This window comes from Herpailurus yagouaroundi, unplaced genomic scaffold (assembly GCF_014898765.1).
Source record: "Herpailurus yagouaroundi ecotype Mexico unplaced genomic scaffold, PumYag 530, whole genome shotgun sequence".
NCBI lineage: Eukaryota > Metazoa > Chordata > Mammalia > Carnivora > Felidae > Herpailurus > Herpailurus yagouaroundi.
Window position 1 is genome coordinate 8628610 of NW_024412747.1, and position 25887 is coordinate 8654496.

The window sequence follows — 25887 nt, forward strand, 5'->3', positions numbered from 1 at the left end:
GCATGTTCTAGGTGTGGTGGGGAGGTCGTCACGTATAAGCAAGCCACTGATGCTGCCTGGCCCCAGCCACAGGGCCCACACAAGCAGCAGGAGCTGGACCGGGGGAGTGTGGGTGCAACTGTGTGTTTCCACCACATTCCTCAGGCTCTCCCATTCATGAGGTCTTCATCTCTAACCCCCTTCTCTCTCTTGCCCTTTCCCATCATTCATAGATGAATCCTCCTCTTCTCTACCTGCCTCATTCTCCCTCCTTCCAAAAGACCTCTAATACGTCTCAGGCACCAAATACTGTTGTCCCTTCGATAAAATAAAACTGGCCCTCCAGCAGCAATAAATGAAACACCTCAAAGTAGCTTACTTTAAGTTTGCGTGTACCAAAGAGCAGAAAGAGCAATCTACATGCTCCGGGTCCTACCGAGAAAACACGCGTTTGTATCAGCTACCACATGTAATAAATGTACTCCCCCTCCCTCCAAACACATTATAAAGCATCAACATCACTTAAGAGGAAGCTGAATAGTGAAAGATGAAAACCACAAAGGCACTGAAAGTACCTGCTGGGCTTTTCTAAGGCATCCCACATCTGACGAGGCACAAGCAGGCAGTGAGGGGAAAACCCACATCATCAGGAAATACAAAACGCTATATGCAGACCAGCAGTGATCCACCCGGCCCTGTTTCCACAGCATCCAAATGAGCGTAGAGGGAAAGTGCCCAGCGTGACCAACCCCGAAGCTTAACCTCTAACTTGAATAACCTAGCGTGGACGTGTTGTTTACCAATTATCTCAACGTCTCCTGGCCTAGGAAGCATGATCTATTTACTATTCACCAACATGGCTCTGGCTTTCCTTTGTCTACAGCTCAAAGCTGCTGTTCAAAAGGAAAGAAAAAAGCCTCAAAGGTGATTCTGAGCAAGAAAGAGCATAATATCTATTACATTAAAGGCAGAGTTGCCAAAGGAACAGTATTACAGAAACAGAAACCACTGAGGGATTTCTATCAAAGGAACACAGCAGGAACGGGCAAAAACAAAGAAAACTGGAAGGCATGCATTGGAGCAACAGAGAGGCCGAATGAGGATGCGGCTAGAGGGACCGTCAGCAGAGCAGAGCAGCTGAAGATGAGCCGGTTCCACTAGACGGATAGGAACGGACGTTCCATGGGTCTCTGATAAGTGACGAAGGGTTCAGGGGCACAAGAGCAGTGGGCCGAAGAAACCCACCCGGCAGGCGGCGACTCCCATTTTCACGTCTGGATTATCAAAGGAGGCAGAGACGGAGGACCTGAGAACCCCCTTCCTTTGGGATGTCTCCTTTCTTTACTCCATAACGAGAGATGTGGAGCGTGGGGTCTCTGGGGACCCTTCCGAATCTAAAACATTAGTTCCTAAAGCTAAGAAATCCCCCATGCCTTTTTGGTGGGACCAAGCCTTTGAACTCTAGGTATATTCAGTTTGGCTGTGGGTGGTGCTGCCTCAATGATCCAGTATTCCTCGTGGAAAAACGTTATAGCTATCAGGGTGATTTCAAAAAGACAGCTCACGTTAAACCCAGATTTCCTAAGGGGGCGGGCCTGTGTATGCCAGGTATGGCTGACAGTCCCTCACTGGTTGAGACAACCTTGCACGTGGGGTTGCTGTCAGCCTTACACTCCAGGGGACACAGGGCACCGAAGGACCTGGACTCGGGCTCCCCAAGCCTGCGTTCTTCCCACTGTTCCACAGCGCGTCCCGCTGGTGCCGCCGTGCTCTGACAACTCATTTTCCGAGTCCCTCATCTACCCGGCTGATTGAAAATTCACACTAAGAAGGCGGTAAGTTGCAGCGTAACACAGCGGTCATCTTTTTCTGATTTCAGAAGCTTTTTCTTCCTCGTTTGTGCATTTCACCTAGACGTGCCCTATACTGTTTCTGTTAACGATATAATGCTGGTGCAAAACCACATCAATGGTTAATACTCTGGGCAGGTCTAGAGAAAATCTGAGAAAGATGAAGGCTATACCTTGAAGATCAACAAGGATTTTGCTAGCTCTTTAGGGAAGGGGATTCCAAATGTAAAAACTTTCCACGGGAGGCACACTGCCTCTGACCCCCAGTGTTGGAACTATATGGCCTAGGACCACAAAGGGTTTAAAATGACGTATAATAAACTTTACCATTTCATGCACTCTACTCTCCCGGAGCTTTGTTCGAAAACACTAAGCTACAGACGTGGATTTTCTCCTTATTCAGAAATGAATTCTAACTAAAACGAAACAAAACAATATTTAAACTGGATGTGAAGTATTAATTTACGTGCTATTTAGTAAAAAAAATACTTACCTGCTTGCTTCTAGTACAGATGTTTCTTTAGAGCTTTGAGAATTTAAGATTTTTTCAATTTTTTCAACTGATCGAATAACTTGTATAAGCCTCAACACGCACATCTATAAAGATAAAAATTAAGCAAACAAAAAAAGTTATTATAATGTTTAACCTTAATCATCTTGTTTTCCATGCTAAGTGCCAGAAAATATAAAACCAAAAGTCAAGTTTGAATATATAGAGCATCCTATATTTTGAATATTTCTATAAAACACTGAATTGCCAAGAATGGAAATCTTAATTTTGGCTTTCTGGAACAAGCATATTTCAATATTCTACTGCAAATTAGTAGTAAAACACACACACACACACACACACAAACGAAAAGCCCCTAGACTTTTGCTTTCTCACGCTCTGTACTCTTATTTCTTCTTTTTCCCATCCTGAATCTCTCTATGAGCAGTCCATTTATTTTCTTATGGCCCTTTCTTCACCTTTTCAGTTTCTGATCGTACTTATCCTCTCGGTTTACATGCGCATGATACACCTATATGCCCTAGTGTCAATTCATTGAAGGCATTTTATGCTATAAATATTGCCAAGAGGTTGAGGGACGTTATAAGAACTCTTATCCTTAAAAGAACGAAAAATACAAAGTCACCCGTTAAACAAAGAGTACCTGAGAACCCCTCCTGGGAGCTAGACATTCTTCCAGACAGTGGGGACAGCAGTGAATAAAACTAGAAAAATGTCTGCTTTCATGAAGCTTACAGTCTTGTCTAGAAACACACCACATGAATTCTTTGGACAAAAGCTGGGAGAAGATGTAAAGGAGAAATAGACAGTCTCTAAAATAAGCTTCTTTCTCCCCCGTGAGATTTAAGAAAATATGCTAATAAGGGGGCACCTGGGTGGCTCAGTCAGTTAAGCATCTCACGGTTCATGAGTTCGAGCCCCACATCGGGTGAGCACGAGCCCCACTTTGGGTAAACTTGAGACCCACTTCGGGTAAGCCCCACTTCTCTCTCTCCCCCTCACTTGCTCCCTCTCTCTCTCAAAAAATACTAAAAATAATAATAATAAAATATGCTAATAAATACATGTACAAAACACTGGATAGAGTCAGAAGTCTGGAATCCCAATTCCAACTCTGCCCTGACATCCTTATGATCATGAATAAAACCAGGGCTGTGAAGAACAGGTGTCGAGGATGAAGGTGTGCCCTTGCTGTGATGAGCACTGGCTGACGTACGGAAGTGCTGAATGACTACATTGTACACCTGAAACTAACATAACCCCGTACGTTGATAACTGGGATTCAAAAACCAATAATAAGAGCTAAAACCAGAGCATAAAGAAAAAAATCAGAAAATAAAATTAAAATCCAGGGCCACTAAACAGTAAAGGCAGTGCACGCAGACGTGTATTTAAAGAAGGGAAATGAAAAAAGAAACAAACATGGCCGAGCCTGAGACAGCAATACTCCGCCTTTTCTAGAACAACTAACCTGCAGTAGAATACAGGGGTGGAGAACATTTACGTGGCTGTTAAACCACCAAGTGCTCCACTGACATCAGTTATTATTATTTCTTGTTCTGGAAAAAGTGAGGGACCTTGAGACCTTGTGGGTACCTCTAAAATTCCGTCTTACTATTTCAAGTAGATAACGTGACATTATAATGCGAAATATGCACATGCAAAAGAGCTTTGAAAACAAAGCTGCATAGTACTGACAAGCATGAAGGGACACGAGGAGGGGACACGTAACCGGCACGTAACGTGGGAAATCTACTAAGGGATACCTTTTTCTTCCTGATGTCCTCTTGCTTACACATCCGTTCATCCACTGCCCGAATGCCTTCACTGACAGACGACCTGAGGCTCTTTAAAAGCATAAACAAAGTATACTGCAGAAACTGTTCTGTAACATGATCAGGTTTATACATTTAATTCAACCTCACAGAACTTAATACCTGCAGACCAGTGTTATGCAGACACTGACAATAACACGAAATATCAGACAAATGTTGTTGAGGGTACTCATGATTTAGGGGCAAAATGACATAAAGCCAGGGTCGCACTGTATTAACGGCCAGAAGAATAATAATACATATACAGTGAATGTCATGGGTGGTCAGAGTGGAGAATAGGTAGTCTGAAGCAAAGTACAGAAGAGTCTGGAAAAGGGGTGGGACTCAAACCCGGCTCTGAAGCCGTGCATGGGCGGAGAGAGGATCTTCAGAAGACAAGAGGTAAGAAGGTGTAGACGCGTCCACACTCAGGGTCGCAGCCATGCACCCGGGTGCGCTGTTGGCTTCGTTTTGGAGAGAAGTAGAAATAAGGGAGGGGTCAACTCAGGAGGACTTCACTCAGATGAGGGCTTTAGACGGGATTCCACACATTATGGAGAACTAGAGACTGTTGAAGCACTGACCTATCGTAGGAAATGTTTTGGAAATATTAGGAATTAAGGAGTATGAACAGAATGGCCAGGAAAAGGGAGAGCTCACAGGTGGAGAAAGAGGGCCGGAAGCTGAGGAATGAAACCAAGTAGAAGACAGGAATTAGAGCCAAAACAAAGGCTCATGGAAACAGCTGGGATAAACTGGACACATCACAAAAATTCTACAGAAAGGTGAATTATTTCACTCAGAAAACATCATGAAATACCTACTAGATGTCAGCTGTCGTGACAGCACATGAGGATACAACAACGAAGACAGAAACGGTCTTATCCGTTAAAGATCTTAGAATCTCTTAGAATTTTAGATCTGGTCTCTGAGTTGGGACCAGAAAGGAAGGTCAGGTCTGTGGCTCATTAGGACAAAAGCAGCTATAAAGATGGCTGTGGAAAAGGAAGGGGATACGGTGCTCGCAGGGACGAGGCAGGACGGGAACCTGTGTGCGAGGCGAGAGCAGTAGTCAGCAGAGCAAATCTACCTTTGGGGAGAGGGGTTTCAGAGAGGAGCGGAAGGCCAAATGAAGGCTGGGCTCGGGGGACACCACGGCTATGGGGCTGGGGGAGGAAGGGGCACACCAAGGAGGAGGCAGGAGAGACACGCGGCAGCAGGCGTGGAATCCAATAGTGGACCACAAAAATCGCTCTTCCCTTCCGGGGGAAAGCATCTCAATAAGATTTTGTAACATTCAAACGAGACATAAACAAGGAAGAGTATTAGCTAGCTCGAGGCACGGCTCCAAATTTCCCTCTTCTATGAATTCTTTCCTGCCTACCCCTCCTCTGGGCTTCTCAGCACTGACATTGCTGGGACTCCACGTTTTTTCCAGCTTTATCCATGCACCGGTCCTTCCCTTAGATCATCTTCCACTTCAAGTATCTCCTCAGGTTCCAGGCGCTGTCTTATGGGCTGATGCACGAGGCCACTCAAGCTAGGGGTGACATACCCAGGACAGGATGGTGCAGAGCACCAAGTTCACAACAGTGCATCCAAACAGAGGGGTCGGGGGGGTTGGGGGGGGGCGAGTCCGGGCACCCCCCCCCCCGGGGGGGGGGGGGAGGACAGGACGGCACAGTTTTCTGTTGGAAGTGATGCCCTAAGTTCCCCTCCGCTGTTCACCAGGTGGAGTTCCCATTCCCAACGTCTGGGAGTGGGGAGTTCTATTCCCACAGCAGGGATTTTCTCAGAGAAACATTATTAGATGTTACATCTATATCATCCTTCGGTTACATGAAGGATTTCATAGCTGTACATTACTGTCTGGGCGGGGAGGGGATACTTACAAATTAGGAACTGTTCAAATGAGCCATTCAGAAGCTGGAAACCACTTACATGGGAGTCAGGTGGCATTAATAAGTTGAATTTGGAAATATGCTTCCTCTCCCCTGACATTTTAAGGCTGTCTACTCTGAAAATCTGTCTTCTTCAGATCGAACATGTTTTTTAGGTCATAATACCACATGCAAAAATAGAAAATCATGTACAACTTTTCTGAAGGCAAATACAATAATCATGAAACCATGAGAAAACAACCACCGCACCACGAGCTGACAGATGAAAGGAAATCTTCTTGGAGAAGGCAAACGAGGACCACATCCTTTCCAGTAGCTTGTTTTATACTATGTAGGGACTTACCAGAACTTCTTCTCGTAACTGTCCCAAAGGCACAGAAAGCTGATTGAGGGCCTTGTCCATGCCAACCTAAAGGCAAAATCATGTTGGCACACACACATCACAATCAGGAATAACAGTGAAATATCTTTTAATGATCAAAGCAGTACTAGACTTAAGTTATTTTTTTGGTATGACTGTATTTTGCTGAGTAGTTAAATAACGGAAATGTTACTTGCCATCAATGTTGTTCATAGAATACGAAAAAAATCTGTTGGTATACATGAAACTATACAAACAAGGGAAGTCCTAATAAATGAAACCTTCAATTTGCCTTTAGATGCCATTTTAAATGAATGTGAAAAATTGTAACGGAAGGGGCACAGCTATCTGTCCATAATTTATGATACCCAGCCAGTTGATGCGAAAGGCCAATGGGCTATGTCTCTCCTAAACATCATTATAACCCTTGAGAAAAATCCAAATTAAACAGAACAGAAATCAAATTTTCTGGGTTTCTAATCCCACTGGAACATTTATGTTAGGGGTATATTTCCCAAAAGCAAATATGCCTCATTATTTTAATGCTTCTTGAAATCCCCACGGAGCCGCCGACTTTCGGCAGATTTTAAACAAAATGAAGTAAGAACAAGGAGACTTTTCTGCAAATATTATAACCCAAGCATTTCTAAACAGCTTTCACAAACACTTGACATGCTCACTACAAATCATTCTTATGTTTTTATAAAACCATGCCTTCTAAATATCAATACTGGCCCACGTCCCCTCAACCTAGCTCAGGCTAACGCATCCACCTGAAAGTAAATTCAACACTTCCTTCAGAATAGTTGGTATCTGCTCTTGCAAATTAGCCTCAACCAAGTAAGACTTCAGGGTAGTCACTTAGCAACTACCAAAAACAACGACTCCAATATTCTTATCCTCTGCTGTTGACTTCTTTACTAACGATTTCAAAAAAATAATCAAGCTAGGGCGGCCTGAAATGAATTTAAACACTAAAACCAAACAAATGCACACCAAACAGTTTAGTTATTTTACTCGTGAGCTTAGTAATCTCTTTAGGTTTTTTTTGGGGGGGTGGCACAGGGGGAATCGACTGAAAGCTTTCTTTTAGAAATCTACACTCCACTCTGAAGAATAAATATGGATGAGAGGGCCTTGCGGATTTCAGGCTTACCAAGTTTGTGGACAGGTTGACAAAATCCGCGTAGTCTTTGTTGATGAGCTCCACCATGGCTGTTTTGAGGAGTCGGTAATAGAGTTCCAGGTCACCTCTCAGTTCCTCCAGCTGCACGCGCTTCCGGCAATCGGACACAAAGTGATCCACATCGAAATCTTCCTGAAAAATCAAACCACAAAGAAAAAATGATCGCCAATGATATCACATTTTACGTATAAAAATCAAATCGGAGACAGAGAGAAAAATGCCATTCTACTCATTTAGAAGGGGCCCTGTGACTGCACGGGGCGGGGGGGGGGGGGGGGGGTCTAGGGACACACAGTGACACCAGGGCGCCTGCTCACATCACAGAGGTGCGGGAAAGGGGGCCCCACCAAGAGCATTCTCTCCTGCTGCCTAAGTTCCACAAGGGATTTTTTTTTTTATTATACATTTCAGAGGCTCGTCTCAAAACAGAAACAGCCTTTGCTTCTTTATTTTAAATGTAACAAATGCTCAATAGCAAACTTGCAACCAATAAGGAAAGAATTATATTAAAGAGTGTAAAAAATCATCTGCTCTCTGAAGCTCTACGGATAAGCACTGTTCACGTCGCCCCCCCCCCCCCACCTACTATTTAACATTGTGATTCACATCCTCCCAGACTTGTTGTATTTTGGTCTTTTCTCTTTAAAATGTTGTTACTTTTTCAAAAGTGGAGATACAACGAACACATAATCTTTCAGGTATACAAGATAATGATTTCATGGTTTCATCTACTGTGAAATGATCACCCCAAGACTAGTTAACATCCATCACCACACACACATTTTTTCTTGTGATAAGAACATTTCGGAGTTACTCTTAGCAACCTTCAAATGTACCGTATGGTATTTCCTAGAAGTACACACTGTATATCACATCCCCAAAACTTATCTTACTAACTGGAAGTTTGTACCATTTGACCCCTTCCTCCATTCCCTCCCCACGCCTCCCCACCACCTCTGGCAACCACCAATCGGTTCTCTAGGACATCATTTTTTGTTTTTGTTTATAGATTCCACACATAAGGGAGATGATACGATATGTGTCTTTCTCTGACTTATTTCACTTAGCATAATATCCTCAAGGTCCATCCATGTTGTTGCAAATGGCAAGACTTCCTTCTTTTTATGGCTGAATACTATTCCACTGTATATACCCACATTTTCTTTTTCCATTCACTCGTTGATGGACACTTAAGTTGTTTCCAAGTCTTGGCTGTTGTAAATACTGCAATAAACATGAGGGGCCTGTGAGCGTAAGCCTTGCTGGTCACTGGAGCCACATGACCTAGAGGAATCCCTTAGGTGGCGACTGCAAAACATGGACACCAGATGAGCATCCAAGCTCCTTTTCCGGAGATACCAGTGAGCAGGGGGGAGGCAGAGAGACGGCACAAAGGTAACACCTACCAGTTCCATCTTTGCAGACTACAGAGTGGGCCCCAGATGAGTGTTAAATTAGATGCCAGCCCGTCAGTGCTCTATGATAAGCAAATGGGCCTCTTTTACAGAAAATCTGAACCTTTTCCAATCGGCTACTTCTGTGCTGAGTCCTGGAGTTGGGGGACTCCACTCACGTGACTGCTTTAAGAACTGTTTCTCTGTTCCCCACAGCCGTGTGGGTCTCACGGATGCAAGCCTTGTTGGCTTTCAAAGCTTGTGTCTGAAGTGCAGGTCTTAAAAGTTGGGGTGCTGGATGTGGGGTTCAAACCACTGCTCCTAGGGGCGAAGTCTGGATTGTGAGCTCCCTCCCAATTGTGGGTCACTGTGCCAGGGGTGGGATTTATGGCAAGACTGCATCTCCCTTCAGCGTAGGTTGTTTCTTTATTCACCTAATGTGTAGGAGTCACTCAGCTAGTTTTGGGTACTTTTCGGAGGAAACTGTTCCATATGTAGCTGTAGGTTCAGGGTATCCATGGGAGGAGAGGAGTTCAAGATCCTCCTACACCGCCATCTTGAACTGAAACCCAGACCTTCTTTATGTGTCTGCGCACGCGCGCACACACACACACACACACACGGCAGCTTAATATTCATGTTCTTCTCAACTGTTATTTCCCATTTAAAAATGTAACTTCAATGTCTTTTCATAAAATGTATACATTTGTATTAATATTTTACATGGATGTTAAGTGTTCCATTGAACAGATGTTCAGAATCTTTCATAATCAATTTCCAAGTACTGGTCTCACAGATTAGTTACACTCTTGTTTCCCCTTTATTACATTTTGGTGCCCCTGGCATAAATGTTAACATAAATGCTAAGAACCATATGCACCATTCCTTAAGAGTACTTGTTTCAAATGACTTTCTTAATCAGCCAAACACCTACCCTGATAGTGTCAGAGAAGAGGAATTCATACCAAACCATAATTTCACAGCCATCTACTGAAAAACCACCTGCTTCTTAAACTGGGGCCAGAATTAGCCTGGACTTTTGCCTCTTGAGACCTCAGACAACACCTTACGTTCATGGCTATGAAGTACATCAGAGAAGGAATGCAGAGGCAGAACTCAGCTCAGAATCCTGGCCGTGCTACTAACCAGCTGTATGCCTTTAGGTAGATCATTTTTCCTGCCTCATTACGTATTCTCTGAAGTTCTGAACTTGACGATGGCATTCTAAATCATGTAACTCAGACCCTTGAACAAATGCTACTAGGTAGCATCAGTTCTCAACCTGCCATTTATGTATTTGTTCTCAGATAAACAAATGTTGCTCAACACAAGACTAAATCACTTCCCAGTAATCTGTGAATACTGAATTAGGCAGCTTTTGCTGTGACAACAAGCCCAAACTCACAGCGGCATCGAGCAACAGACACATTTCACTTACCAGGAATGGTTTTACTCTATAGTGTAAATCTGCTAAACATTTAAAAGGAAGACTTTGCAACCCATAGACTTATGGTCAATTGATTTTTCAAAGGATGCCAAGACCAATGGCTGGGGGAAGAAACAGTCTTTTCAAGTGCCCACTGCAGGGACAATATCTACACACAAAAGAATGAATTTGGAACACCAACCTCACACATGCACAAAAAAGTAACTCAAAGTGGATCAAAAGCTTAAATAAAAGAGCAAAGACTATAACACTCTTAGAGAAAACAGAGGTGAAAATCTGTGTGACTCTGAATTACATAATGCTTTCTTAGACATGACACAAAAAGCATAAAAAATAATCGGTAAACTAAACTTGGTCAAAATAAAAACTTTTGTGTGTCAAAGGATACTACTGAGAGAGTAAAAAAGACGATCCACAGAATGGGAGAAAATACCTGCAAATCGTATATCTGACAAGGATCTAATGACCTGAATATGCAAAAGCCCTTATAGCTCAACAATAAAAAGAGAAATAACCTAATTTAAAAACAAGCAACAGACTTCAAACTGATATTTTCCCAAAGAAGACGCACAGATGGCCAATAGCACATGTAAAGATGTTCAACATCATTAGTCTTTAGGGAAAATGCAAATCAAAACCACACTGACCTACCACTTCCCACCCACCAGGATCCAATAAAATAAGAAAAAAAAAAAACAACAACAAAAAAACCCAGAAGACAAGTGTTGGCAAGAAGGCAAAGGAACTGGAACCTCCTGTATTGCTGGCGAGAATGGAAAATGGTGCAGCTAATGTGGAAAACAGCTCAGCAATTCCTCAAAAAGTGAAACATACAACTACCCGGTGATTCTACATCTAGGCATATACCTGATAGAACTGACAACAGATGCTCACACACAAAAAACACTCACAGCATCATTCATAACAGCCAAAAAGTATCAACAACCAATGTCCATCCATTGATGAGGATACTTTAAAGATGGCAAAGCCTATCACGCAGCCAAAAAAAAGGGGGGGGGGGAATAAAGTACTGTTACGTGCTGCAACATCGATGAACCCTGAAAACATTCTACTCTAAGGTTAAAGGAAGCCAGATACAAAAGGTTGCATATCATATGATTCCATTTATAGGAGATGTTCTAGAACAGGCAAATCCATAAAACCAGAAAGTACATTAGTGGTTGCCAAGGAACGGGGGGAGGGGAGAATCAGAGCTGATAGGTTTCTTTTTGGGGGGAAGGACATGTTCTAGAATTAGACAGTGGTGACGGATGCACCATGGAGTAATGTACTAAAAACCAGTGAAGTGGGGCGCCTGGGTGGCGCAGTCGGTTAAGCGTCCGACTTCAGCCAGGTCACGATCTCGCGGTCCGTGAGTTCGAGCCCCGTGTCGGGCTCTGGGCTGATGGCTCAGAGCCTGGAGCCTGTTTCCGATTCTGTGTCTCCCTCTCTCTCTGCCCCTCGCCCGTTCATGCTCTGTCTCTCTCTGTCCCAAAAAAAATAAATAAACGTTGAAAAAAAAAATTAAAAAAAAAAATTAAAAACCAGTGAAGAATACAGTTTAAAACGGTAAATTTTATATCACGTGAATTACATCTCAAGGAAAAATGAAACAACTTAAGCATCAACAAGTCAAATGTGCAGATACTTTAAAAAATTTAAAGTAACACTAATTTAGGGGCGCCTGGGTGGCTCAGTCGGTTGAGCGTCTGACTTCGACTCAGGTCATGATCTCATGATTCATGAGTTCTAGCCCCACATCAGGCACTGTGCTGACAGCTCAGAGCCTGGAGCCTGCTTCAGATTCTGTGTCTCCCCCTCTCTTTGTCCCTCCCCAGCTTATGCTCGCGCTCTCTCATTCTCTCTCTCTCTCACTCTCTCTCTCTCTCAAAAGTAAATAAACATTAAAACCTCCCATGTCTGAAAAGCTGGAAGGAGTCAAGACTTGTGGTCTGTAAGCCCTGAAATAAGAAGAAAAATAGTTTCTCTTTATACTCAGCAGTATTTCCTACTTGAACCCAGGTAAAGTACAAATGCCCCAAAAGGCCGGAAGTTGTGAAATCACAAGAGGTGCTAGAACACAGGATATTAAGTCAGCAAAACAGACCAGTTGCAGACAATTTAAGAACCATTAACCACTAGAGTAGCGGTGACATCACTCAAATTTAAAACCAAACAGAGTTTAAAAGTTGAGCTACTTTAATGCCTTTGCATTCCGGGACGGCAAACAAAGACAAATACAAAATAACCAGGGAATTAAGCATTTAAAACTTACCAAAGACCCAAATATCAAGTATCCTTAACACGGTGATAACTGTGCAAGACTGTGGAAAGATCAAAATGCTCTAAGCTGCCAAGCAGAACATTCCCCCAAATACATGGAAATGTAAAGTCACTACCTACCACATCCACAACAGAACCAGAGGCCCTCCCCACCCCCCCCCCCACCCCCGCCCCAGGCACTACTATTCTGCATCTACAAATTATGGGAGGTACGGAGAAGGCACACAAAATTTATGATCTCTGCCCTGAAACAGATTCCATTTCATCGAGACACAAATACAAAATAAATGCTAACCCACACATTACATAAAATACAGCTCAAAAGACCTAAGAAATTAGTGTGAGCCCAAGTGTGTGTTTCCAACCTTCTTGAAGACCAGAGGACAACAGAGACGAATGAAAGTCCTTGTATATCCCCCAAATATTACTTAAATATTGACCACGCAACTCGAGCTCTGCTCTAAAACCTGGGGACACAGCCATGAGAAGGTCTCCGCTCTTAAGGAACATATATTCTAATGCAGAAATGAGAAAACAAACATGTAAACAAATAAATGTGGTACTAATGAATAGTGATCAAAGTTACAAAGAAAATGGGACACTGTGAAGGTGAGTGATGAGACAGGGAGGTACCTGAACTTGCATGACCAGGAAAGACACAGAACAAAGACATCTGAGTTGAGATCCAAATGACAGGACGGAGCTGGCCTGGGGAAAGTGTGGGAACAGTGTTCCTGCCCGAGGGAACAGCATGTATGCAAGAAGGTCCCTGGAGCTCTTCCCTCGCATCCCTGTCCTCTGATCTCTCACTGTGGCAGGGTGACGGGCACATGACATAGCCTAGGACTTGTGTCTCCAAAACACAACTTTATTTGGTTACTAAGCTATTCAAGCTTGAGAAGTTTAAAAACATACACTAATGAGTTCTTTCCACCATCTATAGACAGATCATCTTAAAAGTATCATGAAATAGTAACACTTAAATTCTAAGCAACATCTGTTATAACATTTTGTTGCTGCTGTTCCAACATTATTTTAATCAATTTTATATCTAACTCCTTCGTTCCATATATATATATATATACATATATATATACACACACATATATATATACACATATATATATATACACACACATATATATATACACACTCGTTTGACATACTTATGAGAAAGCAAAGGAAATCTATATTCTGTAAATTTATTCACCCATCTAACAAGTATTTGAGCACCTAATTATGCTCTGTTCCAGCTGATTTCCTCTCTTTCTCTCTCCTTTTCCCCTCAATTTAACACTAATCATAATCTATGTTGGGTTTTAGTTTACTTTTTCAACTTAATTTCTTGAGCTACTTAGTGGAATTATCTAGTTCCAACGTTCTCAACATCGGTCGTACGTTAGAATTGCTTGAGGAACTTATAAAAAAAAAAAAAAAAAAAAAAAAGCCCAAGCCCAAGGAGCACCTGGCTGGCTCAGTCGGTGCAGCGTATGACTCTTGGTCTCAGGGGCGTGAGTTCGAGTCTCACGTTGGGTGTAGAGACTACTTAAAAACAAAATCTTAAAAAAAAAAAAAGAAAAAAAGAGCCCACGTCCCAGTTTGTGATTAATCTGTTTAAATGTTTTAAGAAATTTGATGCTAAATGCTATCAAACTAGTTAAATAACAAAAAGATCTTCTTGCTCTCAAATTTTGAATATTACTAATAATCAATAACTCGGTAGGCTAGAAGTGCAACATTTTATTCAAATGAGAAACTTTATAACAGGATTACAAAGAGTGGATTCGAAAATCAAAAGCAAGGAAAATAAGACTGCAGCGTGAACACGGGGAAGCGAAAGCAAGAAAGTACGTGACCATGAAGCGAATGCTCAGTCTCTGAGATCAGAGGCTTGAAGAGAAGGATTAAAACCTAAAAAGAAAGAAAAGAAAGATCTCAGTGCACTCAAGGAGAAGTCCCCCAACACCCTTCCTGCTTATTCTTGTGATGCAACCACATCCTGGCTGAGGCCAACTTTACCGACTCTTCCACGAAAGCCAAGCTTGGCTTAGTACAATCAGTGATGGACTGCGTGTATGCCAAGTGTATCCCCTGCAGAACGGACTGTGTAATGGCTGAAACTGAGGAATTCAGGCAGAACGAGTGGCTCTAAGGACTGCCAAGGATCCAAGATGTGAACGACGACCACGCACACACAAAGGGACCCATGCAGAGGACTGCTTCGTCCAGGGAGTAATTCAGTACAAGTTTGACACTGTGGCCTCAGATGACCCAGACCTTAAAGGAAGGATCTGGAAGGTCCCTGGAGTTCCCATCACGTACATTTCTAACCACAGGTACAGTGTTGAGCGGATGCCCGATGATTATGGAGCCCCTCAGTTCTATTTCTTAAAAGAGAGGGTTCCTGAGCCTTCCTTTACCAACTTTTTGTTTCCATTTTGTACAGCAATATGCCACAGCATGAATTATCCTACTTACCCATTTGCTCTGTTACGAGCGGAGTACGGTTAAATACTCACTTTCTGATGTTGTTTTGAAACTGATGTTTTGTATCATTTTAAATTTTGTTGGATCTTTTTATAAATCAGAGAACTGCTCACATAAAAAAAAAAAAGATGAAAATCAAAAGCAAGGACAACCAAAAAACCACTTCTTTTTGCAAGAACCTCGTCTTGCAAAAGTGCCAATCAAATAAACTTTGTCCAATGTCACTTACCTATCGTCCAAAGTAGTTCACATCAGTAAACTTTTCTATGAAAATGAAATGTAACCTAAGTTCTAGACGTGGCTAATCCCAATTTTTTTGTGGCAGTCAGTCTCGAAAATATTATGATGTCTCAAACTGATGCGGAAGAGAAAGGAATCTTTTCATCAAGACGTGGCATCAAACCAAGAACCTACAAGGTAGAGCGCTCAGCTCCTGTGAGATGAAGGCACTCCCCGGGGTGGAGGCCACTGGGCATCGGCCGCGGACCCGCTTTCAGACTGTCTGCGTTTCGCCACTTTCCTCTTTTCCTTCTCTGTCAGTCGCTCTGTCAGTTTCTAGGTGCCGTCAACGAAGTCCACCTCGAACAGGCCACCTTTTTCCCTCTCGTCTCATCTACTGTACCTAAGCTACAGGCCAAGAGTCCAGATCACCAGCCTTGTCAGAATTTCTTCTAAAATAGGAGGCAGCCCTCGATCTCTTCCGTACTGGTGGAATGCAGGCATTCAGACTCTGTGCCATCTTCTGGGCTGTTCTCAATATTCCGATTATCCCACTTCCCAAAGTTCCCACCTGTGGCCTCTGGAAAGGAACATGTTATACAGTATTATTTCCCAAGACTGAAGCATGGGGGTCAGGAGATAAGGCCCGTGATGTGCCCCCAAATAACTGTGTGACTTTAGGGGAAGTCATGACACCCCAAGGCCTCAGTTTCCTTGTCTTCGAACCTGAAAAAGTGACTACTGTCCTTCTTTCACAGAAGCATGAAATGTCAAGGGCTGGAAGAGGCTGCAGAGATTATGCAGATACTGCAGAAACCGAAGCCCAGAGGCAAGTGATCGGTCCCAAGTCACCGGCCAACGGACAGCAGGGCTGAAAGTGGGACCCACGTCTCCAGGTCACAGCCACTCAACCAGCAAAATACAAGATCTGAGCAGCTGCTCATTTTTCCCTTTTCTATTTCCCCATTAGAATACACGCTCCTTGAGAACAGGACCGCCCTTGACACACTTCCTGCTTCAATATCCCCAATTCACCCAATTACAATAAGGGAGGAGCCTCAATGACTCATCCCCCAGATCTGTATTCTCTTGTAGATGCTTACAGTCACCATAAAGAGGGTTCCTGATGGCGCTTCTCATTAAAAAGGTATTGTGTGCCTACCCAGGGTGCCTACAAAGCCACCATGCGCTGGGGGTGCAGGAAAGGAACTGATACAGTTCAGAAGAAGCAGACTGGCTCAGCATAGAAACGCACTACACTGCCTGCCAATCAAAACTATCCCGCAGGGGAATGAGACTCTTTGAAATAGGTTCAAATGTTTCGGAAATGTTTCCTCGTGAGCCTGTGGACTAACCAGCCACCTGTTACACGAGACCAGATACGTGTTTCGAAAAGAGCGCTCTGCCTGTAGTGTAGACGAGGGACTAGAAACAGGCGAGGACGGGTGCAAGGAGACCGGGTAAGAGGCCTTGATGGTGTGATGGCCAGACAGCACCGTGAAGGTACGCGAACAGATGGAGAGTAGACGGATTCAAGAGGTATTCAGGAAGTGAGATCCACGGGACTTGGTAACAGACTGGATTTTGGAAGGGCGACAGAGGGAGAAGGGGACTTCTGGTTTGCTGACTTACAACTCGATGCATGGTGGAGCATGTTCTGAGACGGGCAACAGGACAAGAAAGCTGGCTTTCAGGGGAGGAGGTGCTCACCAATTCAGTTTCGAACATGGTAAGTTTGAGGGACCACAGAGACATCCAAGAAGAGACAACAAATGCAGTACGTAGGTTTGGAGCTCAGGGGACATCTGGGCCAGAAAGAGGCATCTGCCTCCCCTGCCTATAGCTGGTCACTAAAGCTGCATGAAGGGCCACCTGGGGCAAGGAGAGGACACGTGACTGAGCCCATAACCAGCCATTCATCAGCTACAGGAGACAGGAGACGGACCAGAGAGAGAGGAAGAAAGCCAGAAAGCAATGCAGAGCATTTGGTCTGCCGGGAGGGCAAGTAAGGAGACAGAAAAAAAGGCCAGCGGGACTGACTTACATCCGGTTAACTTGTTAAGAACTCTTTAGTGGGATGAGGGTGCCTTAAGAGTGACAAGTGAGAAAGTAAAGATGACCCCTGAGCACCGGCTGTGATGTGCTCCAGTGTCAGGGCGACCCCTCGAGGCGGGAGGGCCAAGTGGAAGAGGCTAAAAGAGGAGCATGGGTGCAAACCAACAGGAAGGAGTGCAGGAGAGGATGCGAACAGGGTGCTGAGGACGCAAGAGGGCACGGGCTCCAGGGATGGGTGAAAAGCTACCTGGAGGAGGGAGGAGAGCCCCTCCACAGACCAGGGAAGGAGGGGAAGGGAACAAACACAAGGATGGGCTTGTTATCAGCAAGACGGAGGAGTTCCCATTTGATGGCCGCTATTTTTTCTGTCAAACTGGAGATGAAGTCATACATCGGGATGGAAGGGGAGGGCCATGACGTCAACAGCACACCCACGCAAACGGGTCTAACTTACCTTGGTCGGCATTGCCACTTTCTCTCCCTACTGCCAACACCTTACGTCCTATTCGTCTATGAGTTGGCTGTCGGGCCTAAGGATCTTGGTATTTTTCAGGTCACAAAGAATGCTGTTGCCACCCCGTCGGCCCCAAGTGGCCCTTCCGGACCTGCCGCTCCTGTGTGTTGATCACCTACGTCTTTCACAAACCTTTCCCCTCCTCTGTGTTTCTCGTTAGGTCTCATAAAAACCACTGAAATAACTTTGCAAGTAGTCTCCTGCCGCCACTCAGCTCCAATGCAACAGGCGGGACCATGTAACTTCCCGCTTTAAACCGGACGATGAGTACTGTCTCCACTTAGACCCCTGGCTGCAGCCTTCAAGGTACAACTTGCAGGCCCACCCCATGCACCTGGCCTCCTTGCTGGTCTCATTCCTGGCCACTCTTCCAGGCCCTGGCCTCTCTGGACTAAGGGTGGATTCTGGGCACACACGTTCGTCCTACCACCACGCTCAAAAGCCAATGCCAATGTGTGTTCCCTGGCTTTGTACCACCACGTCCAAATTGCTGGCTGGCACCCAGCAGGTGATCAGTGAGTGTCTGCTGACCGGTGAGCAACTGCTACCACTGCCCAAGGAGGTCCACCTCGCGTGTGACCGACTGAGGGCCCATTTCTAGTCAACTGACCGGATTGCAAGTTACCTCGGCTCTCCCAGTGAAAATACGATTTTCTCTCCCTCTCCCTCGGGCACAAAACCTCTCCAGTTACAAAACCTCTCCAGAAACAGAACCCCGACGGCAAGCTCTCCACCCATCCTTTCTGCCACGGAACTGTAACTTCTAAAACGTCCCTCTGAAGGAAACCCACACTGCAGGTAACCTTTATCTCCAGGTCGCACCCAGAAAATCAATAGCAAAATACACAGAGCAGCTGTTCCGTGTATTTTCCTTCTACCAACGAAGTGGTCAGGTTAATTAGCCCTACAGATTGTGTGGCATGTTTGGAAGTTTTAGAGCCGTGAGAGAACACGGAGCCGCTGGGATTCCAGCCACTTGGCCAGTATGCTCTCTCCCTACCTCGAAGCGCTACTTTAGGACTTCTATTCTGAGAGTTCTATTTTCTGAAGCTGCTTTGACCAAAAGCATTTTGTCAGCTCACAGTGAGAAACATGGCGGGGCGAGGGAAGTCTGAGAAAATGCTCCTGTGATGTCTCGTCATCATGTATCCTTAGTTAGCAAGGGGCTTCCAGATCAGTGAATTCACTTTGTACTCTCTTTTAGACGTTCCGTTCGAGGAGCACCTGGCTGGCTCAGTCGGTTAAGCGTCTGACTTTGGCTCAGGTCATGATCTCAAGGTTCATGGGTTCAAGCCCCGCATCAGACTCTGTGCTGACGGTTCAGGGTCTGGAGCCTGCTTCAGATTCTGTGTCTCCCTCGCTCTCTGTCCCTCCTCTGTTCATGCTCTATCTCCTTCTCTCTCTCTTAAAACTAAATAAACATTAAAGTTTAGACATTCCATTCGAGTTACACCTTTTATTACAGTGGTTTAGAAACACCACTGTACAAGAACAAGAGTAGCTTCTTCCTCAGTCTAGACAGCCCTACATATTAAAAACAACAATGGCCACAATACAGAGGATCCAGATAGAAATGCTTTTTAAGGCCAGAGTTTGGGAGATATGATCTGAATGCAAATATCAAAAGCTGGTTAGCCTTGAAAAGGAAAAAAAAAAAAAAATATTGGGACTTGAAGCCACCAAAAAATAAGACACATAAACTCACTCTTTCAAAATTTTAGGTGCCTACAGAACCAAAACTTTTAACTTTTTAACACCGAAGCCAGCTACTAAGTGGTGTCAAAAATCCCAATCCTTAAAAGGTACACATATTTTTTTTGATAGTTTAAGTACAGACCCAGAGAGATACACAAACTGGGTATGCAAAGTTCCTCCTGGCTCTGATTCAAATCTTGGACATTTTCAAGGCTGTGCTTTGATGAACCTTTATCGTCAGTAAAACGTTCTCAGTTTAGATCTCTAATCAGTACGTTTATGTCCTACAATTATCCGCAGACAAGTTTCAAGTTTACCTTAGGAAGAGAAATGGGGCAACTTTAGAAAAGGACAACGGTCCTCTCTGTAGCCCTGAAACAGAAATAAGGACAGTACAGTCTTTAGATCTCTCATTCCAGGAGCTGTAGACGAATGTCAGGCAAAAACTTTAGATTAAGGGCCTTTTTTACCCGACCCGATCCCTGGGTGAGCACGTACGTTTAGAGACGTTTGCAAGACACGCTCACCGAGCTTCTAGGGGCAAGGCACTGGCAACAAGCTGCTGTCAGGCAAGGGGGCCGGCAATCTGACCGCACCCCGCGCGGTAACGGAGTCGGGTCCTAACAGGGGCGTTTACGTTTAGCTCAAAACTTTCAGGCCTTTTCACTCCGTATGCGCGATTTCACAGAAGTGCTGTCTCCAGGCTGCACCTACCAAACCCGAGGCCAAGAGACTCACTGCGAAGCGCAGCGAGGTCCCCGCCGAGGGCCCGTCCGCGGCGGGCGCGGCCCGGGAAGCGCCCAGGAGAGGCCCGAGGAGAGGCCCCGGAGGGCAAAGGAGGGCAGACCACCCACGGCCCGGCTCCAGGGAGCGGAGCCCCCGGCGCGCACCTTCATAAACTCGTCCTTGTCGAAGCAGAGCGTGTCCGGCCCCTTGGGCAGGTTCATCCTACTTTTCTCCATCCCGCCGGCCGCCGCCTCTCGGCGCCGAGACTCGAGCGAGGAGAAGCAGGAGGCTGCGCGCTCGGACGCTGCGACCGCAGCCACGGCCCGTTTCCACCGCACAGAGGCACCGCTTCCGCCAACATGGCAGCGCCCGCGCCGTGGCCAATGAGCGAGGACGCCGCGGGTCCGCCTCCGCCTGCGGCCGCCAAGAGCGGCGCGCGGACCGCCGCCGCTGCTTCGGCGGATGGTGCTGCCCCCTTGCGTCGGAGGGCGGCACTGCGGCCCCGCGCACGCTTCCTCCGGGTAGCCCAGCTCCGGGCCAGGCGGGGTGAGCCCGGGAGGGGACCGGCGGGAAGGGTCAGGGGCGCTCCCTCCCCACCCCACCCTTTTCACTGGAAAATCGGCTCGCAGCCCGTGTCTTCTCCCTGAGATTGTTCCGCGGAGAGCATAGCCGTGGCCGGATGCTGGCCCCTTGGTTCTGAGGCCGGTCTCCCAGAGTTGGGCACATCGCCATGTCACTCCTCCGATCCCCGTGCGTCGCCGCCGCTGCCGCCTGGGCGCTGAGGCCTGGGTGGGAGACTGGGCCACCGCCCTTAGCCCCGGCACCCGCAGGCGAGCGTAGCTTCTCCTCCCGTGGGCTCCGATCCTGGGAACTGCCGGGAGGAAGGTGGGCAGCTGGGCACACAGCCTTAGGTCCTCTGGGCAGCAACCTGCTCCACTTCGGGCTCAGGTCCAGGGTGGGCAGCTTCGGAGAACAACTTTGGGTCCTCAGGGTTCTTAAAACCTCGAGATTTTGTCGCTACCTGCTGACAAAACACAGCCGACAAGTAGTGCATGCGTATTTTTTTCTAATCTAAGCCAGGAATTGGCAAATGTGTGTGTTTGTGGCCGGTATTGGTGCAATCGCCGCACCTCCCCGCAGTTTCTGAGATTTTCTCTCTCCTCCTCGCCGCCACCCATCCCCAACATTTATTTGAGGTTTTCTTTCTTCTTCCTTTGTTCTTTCTCCCACTGCTCCCCCCGCCCTTTCGTGTGAATGCCATGGTCAAATGATGATTCATTTTTCTTTTTTTTCTCCTTGAATCTGTGACAACTCAAACCAGAAATCAGGCTTCACACTCTTCACCCTGCAAGTCTTTGCTTCCTGCAGCCTTGCTTTAAGAAACCAGGCCTCGGCTGCTGTTGGAGATGCCATTAACCCTTAATAGTCCTAAAAAGGGGGTGGAACAGTGGAAGACAATGCCTTACAAAGACAGTCTTGTGTTCAAGTCACTCCAGACAGGAAACCGGCCACGTTTTAAACATGTGGGTATAGAATCTGCAACAACCTATTCCCTCCCATCGGGCCTGGCAAGGCTTCGTGAAGAAAGTATTTCCAGCCAATACTCAGAGAATGTGACAGAGGATGAGAGCTGGAGTCAGTCCAGAAAATCAGAATAAAGTGCCAGAGGAGCAATTATGAGGAGGGCACTCTGTGGCCCTATTATGTTTCTGTGGCTATAGGGAATGAAAACCTCATCATTTGGTTTTCGTTCGTTTACTCTTATTATGAAATTTTGCAAACATGCAAAAAAAAGGGTGGAGAGCACAAGCCTTCCCGAGCCTGTCCAAGAACAAGGGGAGGGGGGAGTGTCTAAAATACATATTTTAAGTTTATTTACTTATTTTGAGAGAGAGAGCAAGCAGGGGAGGGGCAGAGAGAGAGGGAGACAGAATCTCAAGTAGATTCGGCACTGTCAGTGCAGAGCCCCATGTGGGGCTTGAACTCACGAACCGCGAGATCGTGAGGTGAGCTGAGATCAAGAGTCAGACGCTTAACCCACTGAACCACCCAGGCGCTCCTGGAATATATTTTAAAGCAAATCCCAGGCACCACATCATTCCTGGCTCCCAAATACCTTGGTTTATAGTTCAAAGAAAGCTGAGGAACTCTAGCTGAGCCAGGAGTTGAACCGCTCCTTATCTCCATTATAATTCCTTTCTGCAAGTATTGCCAGGCCTTTGGTAAAGAAATGAACCTGAACGTGTACCGCCTGGGGTACTAATGTCGGGGATGCTGAAGGGGTTAGGTGGCAAAGAAGAATAAAGACCCCTCTACCTGCTCTCCTCCCAAGAGTCAATGGGGAACAGCCAAGACCTCACAGAGTGGGCTTGGAATCATAGGCTGTGGTAATGATGCATCCTATCAAAGCCAGGAGCTGCAGGAAAGACCCCAGATGCTGATGGAGAGCGTCTCACTTCGGCTCAGGTCATGATCTCACAGCTCGTGAGTTCGAGCCCTGTATTGGGCTCTGTGCTGACAGCTCAGAGCCTGGGGCCTGCTTCCGATTCTGTGTCTCCCTCTCTCTCTGCCCCTTCCCCCACTTACAATCTGTCTCTCTCTCTCTCAAAAATAAATAAACATTAAAAAAAAAAAAAGGTACGTAGCCTAATCAGTAAAGACACGATCGGCAGTCAGTCTATCCTAGTTTCTCCTCTCTTCTCCGATCTGTACTTTCCTCACGAGAGAGGCTTGAAATTGACATTTTTTTTTTAATCTATTCCCTAATTTGTCTTTCTTGCCTTAATCTCGTTCTAAAGCTTGTGCCTGCGAGTTCATTTCTAAGTAAATGTTAACCCCCTGTGGCTTTGCATCTCTGGAAAATTCTCCGTTCCCCATTTTCTCTGCCAATGTGACAGGTCCCCATTTCTCCTTCCCACTCTTCTCTATTTATACTTTTCATATTTTTGGCAGCTTTGCTGCGGAACACTCAAAAATCGCAAAGAGAAATATTGTGCTCCGGGAACTCACACAAGCGTTTTCTCCAGTATCATCCATCTGCCCCTTCTGATCCTCTCCTGAACTGTTGGACTGAAGCAGCCAAATCCTCCAACGGCAACCGGAGTTGTCTTTGTTCACTACTGCAGGAGAGGAGGGTTTCCATTTTTTTTTTTAAATGTTAATTTTTTTTAATTTTTGACAGAGAGAGAGAGAGAGAGAGAGAAAGAGAGAATGGGTTGGAGCAGAGAGAGGAAGACACAGAATCCGAAGCAGCCTCCGGGCTCCGAGCCGTCAGCCCAGAGCCCGACGCCGGACTCGAACTCACCAACCGTGAGATTGTGACCTGAGCTGAAGTCGGATGCTTAACCGACTGAGCCGCCCAGGCGCCCGGAGGAGGGTTTCCATTTTGAACTGGAACTGAATGTATAGTCTGGCAGCCCCAAATTCCCAGGAAAGCAAGCGTGAGGCGGGGTGTGGAGGACAGACATCGTGGCGGAGGGCTCCATTCAACTTGAAAATCTCACAATGAGCCAAGAAGACCATTTCAACATCTTCTGTATTTGAATTATACTACCCTCTTTCGTTCCAGAGTGGATTTGAGGTCATTTGGTTTGGTTCTTAAATATTTCCCATTCCAACTAGAAAACAGATTAATCCTAAGGGATCCCACAAATTCTGCCTCTTCCCCCCAATCAGTGAGTACCCAAATGGGGTATGACAGTACCAGAATATTCTCCCATGTGTATTTTATAACAGACTAACATTTTATCTGTCTTATTCAAAGAATAGAAATGATAGCGATAACTTTTTAAAAGCATTATGGGGAAAATCATGAAAGACTATGAAATGAACCTGAAAGATTGTAGTGTTTTCAGAGGGAAGTTAGGTGTTGTCTCACGTATCCTTCTGGGCTATCTGATTCTGTGGGATATTCTGTGCCTTTCTTGTGTTTGAGCTATTTTGCAACTCTGTAAATCGTACGTAATTGTGGTGGTAACATCTTAGTGGTTCCCTTGTTAATTAATGAATTAAGTGAAATCCTTACAAGGGTTCATCTTATATTTGCATAAAGGTTATTATTTTATCTTTTTGAGAAAATTAATGGGGCGTCTGGGTGGCTCAGTCGGTTAAGTGTCTGACTTTGGCTCACGTCATGATCTCACGGTTCATGGGTTCAAGCCCTACGTCGGGCTCTGTGTTGACAGCTGGAGAGTGGAGCCTGCTTCAGATTCTGTGTCTCCCTCTCTCTCTGCCCCTCCCCTGCTCATGTTCTGTCTCTCTGTCTCTCAAAAATAAGTAAACATTAAAACAATTTAAAAAAAAAAGAAATATGTATTTTAAAAAAAGGAAATTATATACAAGCAGCATTTCAACTAATAAACTATGGTAGGATTCTAGTAAATGAGAGTGCAGAGAAATCAAATCAGAGTGAATTTTAGAATCACCTTCTGTGCCCCAGTCCTATGCCTGAGGGAAAGAATGGATGAAGTTCAAGACCAGGCAGTGGCCCTGAGGCGTTCGAAGAATCTGTGTAGACACTGGCATGCATGACAAATGTATAGGACTCTTTTCCATCAGTGTTCCTCAGGGTTCGGTTAACCTTTCTCTTCCCAGCTCCCCTCTCCTGTAGTGAGATCAACTGTGCCCTTGGTTTCAACTCCCGTTCACGAGCTAATACCTCTCTAATTGCTTAACCACCATCGGCTTCTTTCCTCCCCACCAGACCCATGTAACTGATCACCTCCTTATACTGTTTCACTTTCATATCCCACCGGTGCCTCAAAACTCGGCATGTTGCAAAGATCATCCAAACGATGATACATCATCTTTTCGGAAAGGCTTGCTTCTCCTTCATTTTGTTTCTTTACAAATGGCCTCCGCCAATGCCAAGTGCATGTACCAGAAAGCCAGGAATCAATCATACAACCGAGCCAACCTGTTGTACTTTGAAACACTTGACCACAAACCTGCGATGGGTATTCAACACTGACTACAAACTCCCTTGTCTCTCCAGTGGGTTTGCTACCCCTCTAATGGATGACCATCTTCAAGACTTGCCTCAACAACCCCCCCCACCTCTTCTGAACAATGTCTCCTCCCTCTAAGCTCATGCCTACTGTCACACTTCAAAGAAATAAAAACGAATTATGGAGGAATTCCTCTTGTCACCATCAAATCAAACCTATACCTGCATTTGTATCCATTTTTGTTCATTTCTAAGCATTTATTCCACAAATATTTAGTAAGTACCTGCTATGCGCTCCACACTGCCCTGAGTGTTTGCAAATCTGTGGGGAACACTACAGAAAAGTCCCCATCACTATGGAATTTACATTGCAATTGGAGAAATGCACAAGAAACAAAGACAATGTTAGCTGAAGATAGCTCAGGGTTATCGAGAAGAGCAGTGAGAGACTATTAAAGGGGAGGACGTGCCCCAGCTCTAACCTACCCAGCTGGGTGCCCTTTCTTCTGCTTGGGATTCT

The 25887-nt window shown here is 45.4% G+C and overlaps 1 protein-coding gene and 1 pseudogene across 6 annotated transcripts in view; one reads left to right on the forward strand and one right to left on the reverse strand.

Moving 5' to 3' along the window:
- COG2 (component of oligomeric golgi complex 2) overlaps nucleotides 1–20789 on the reverse strand; it is a 46797-nt gene extending 26008 nt beyond the window's left edge. For 2 of the 6 annotated variants that reach the window (XM_040464967.1, XM_040464966.1), the window contains exons 1-5: nucleotides 20587–20787; nucleotides 7573–7734; nucleotides 6399–6464; nucleotides 4107–4187; nucleotides 2323–2426 (exon numbers count right to left, since the gene is read on the reverse strand). In XM_040464967.1, the coding sequence (XP_040320901.1) occupies nucleotides 2323–2426; nucleotides 4107–4187; nucleotides 6399–6464; nucleotides 7573–7734; nucleotides 20587–20658 (485 nt within the window). In that variant the 5' untranslated portion in view covers nucleotides 20659–20787. Of the gene's footprint in view, nucleotides 1–2322; nucleotides 2427–4106; nucleotides 4188–6398; nucleotides 6465–7572; nucleotides 7735–20586 lie in introns of all 6 variants that reach the window. The other 4 variants (XM_040464969.1, XM_040464965.1, XM_040464964.1 and 1 more) reach the window with 3 other exon arrangements.
- On the forward strand, nucleotides 14569–18396 carry LOC121023163 (rRNA-processing protein FCF1 homolog; annotated as a pseudogene).
- Nucleotides 20790–25887: the final 5098 nt, after the last annotated feature.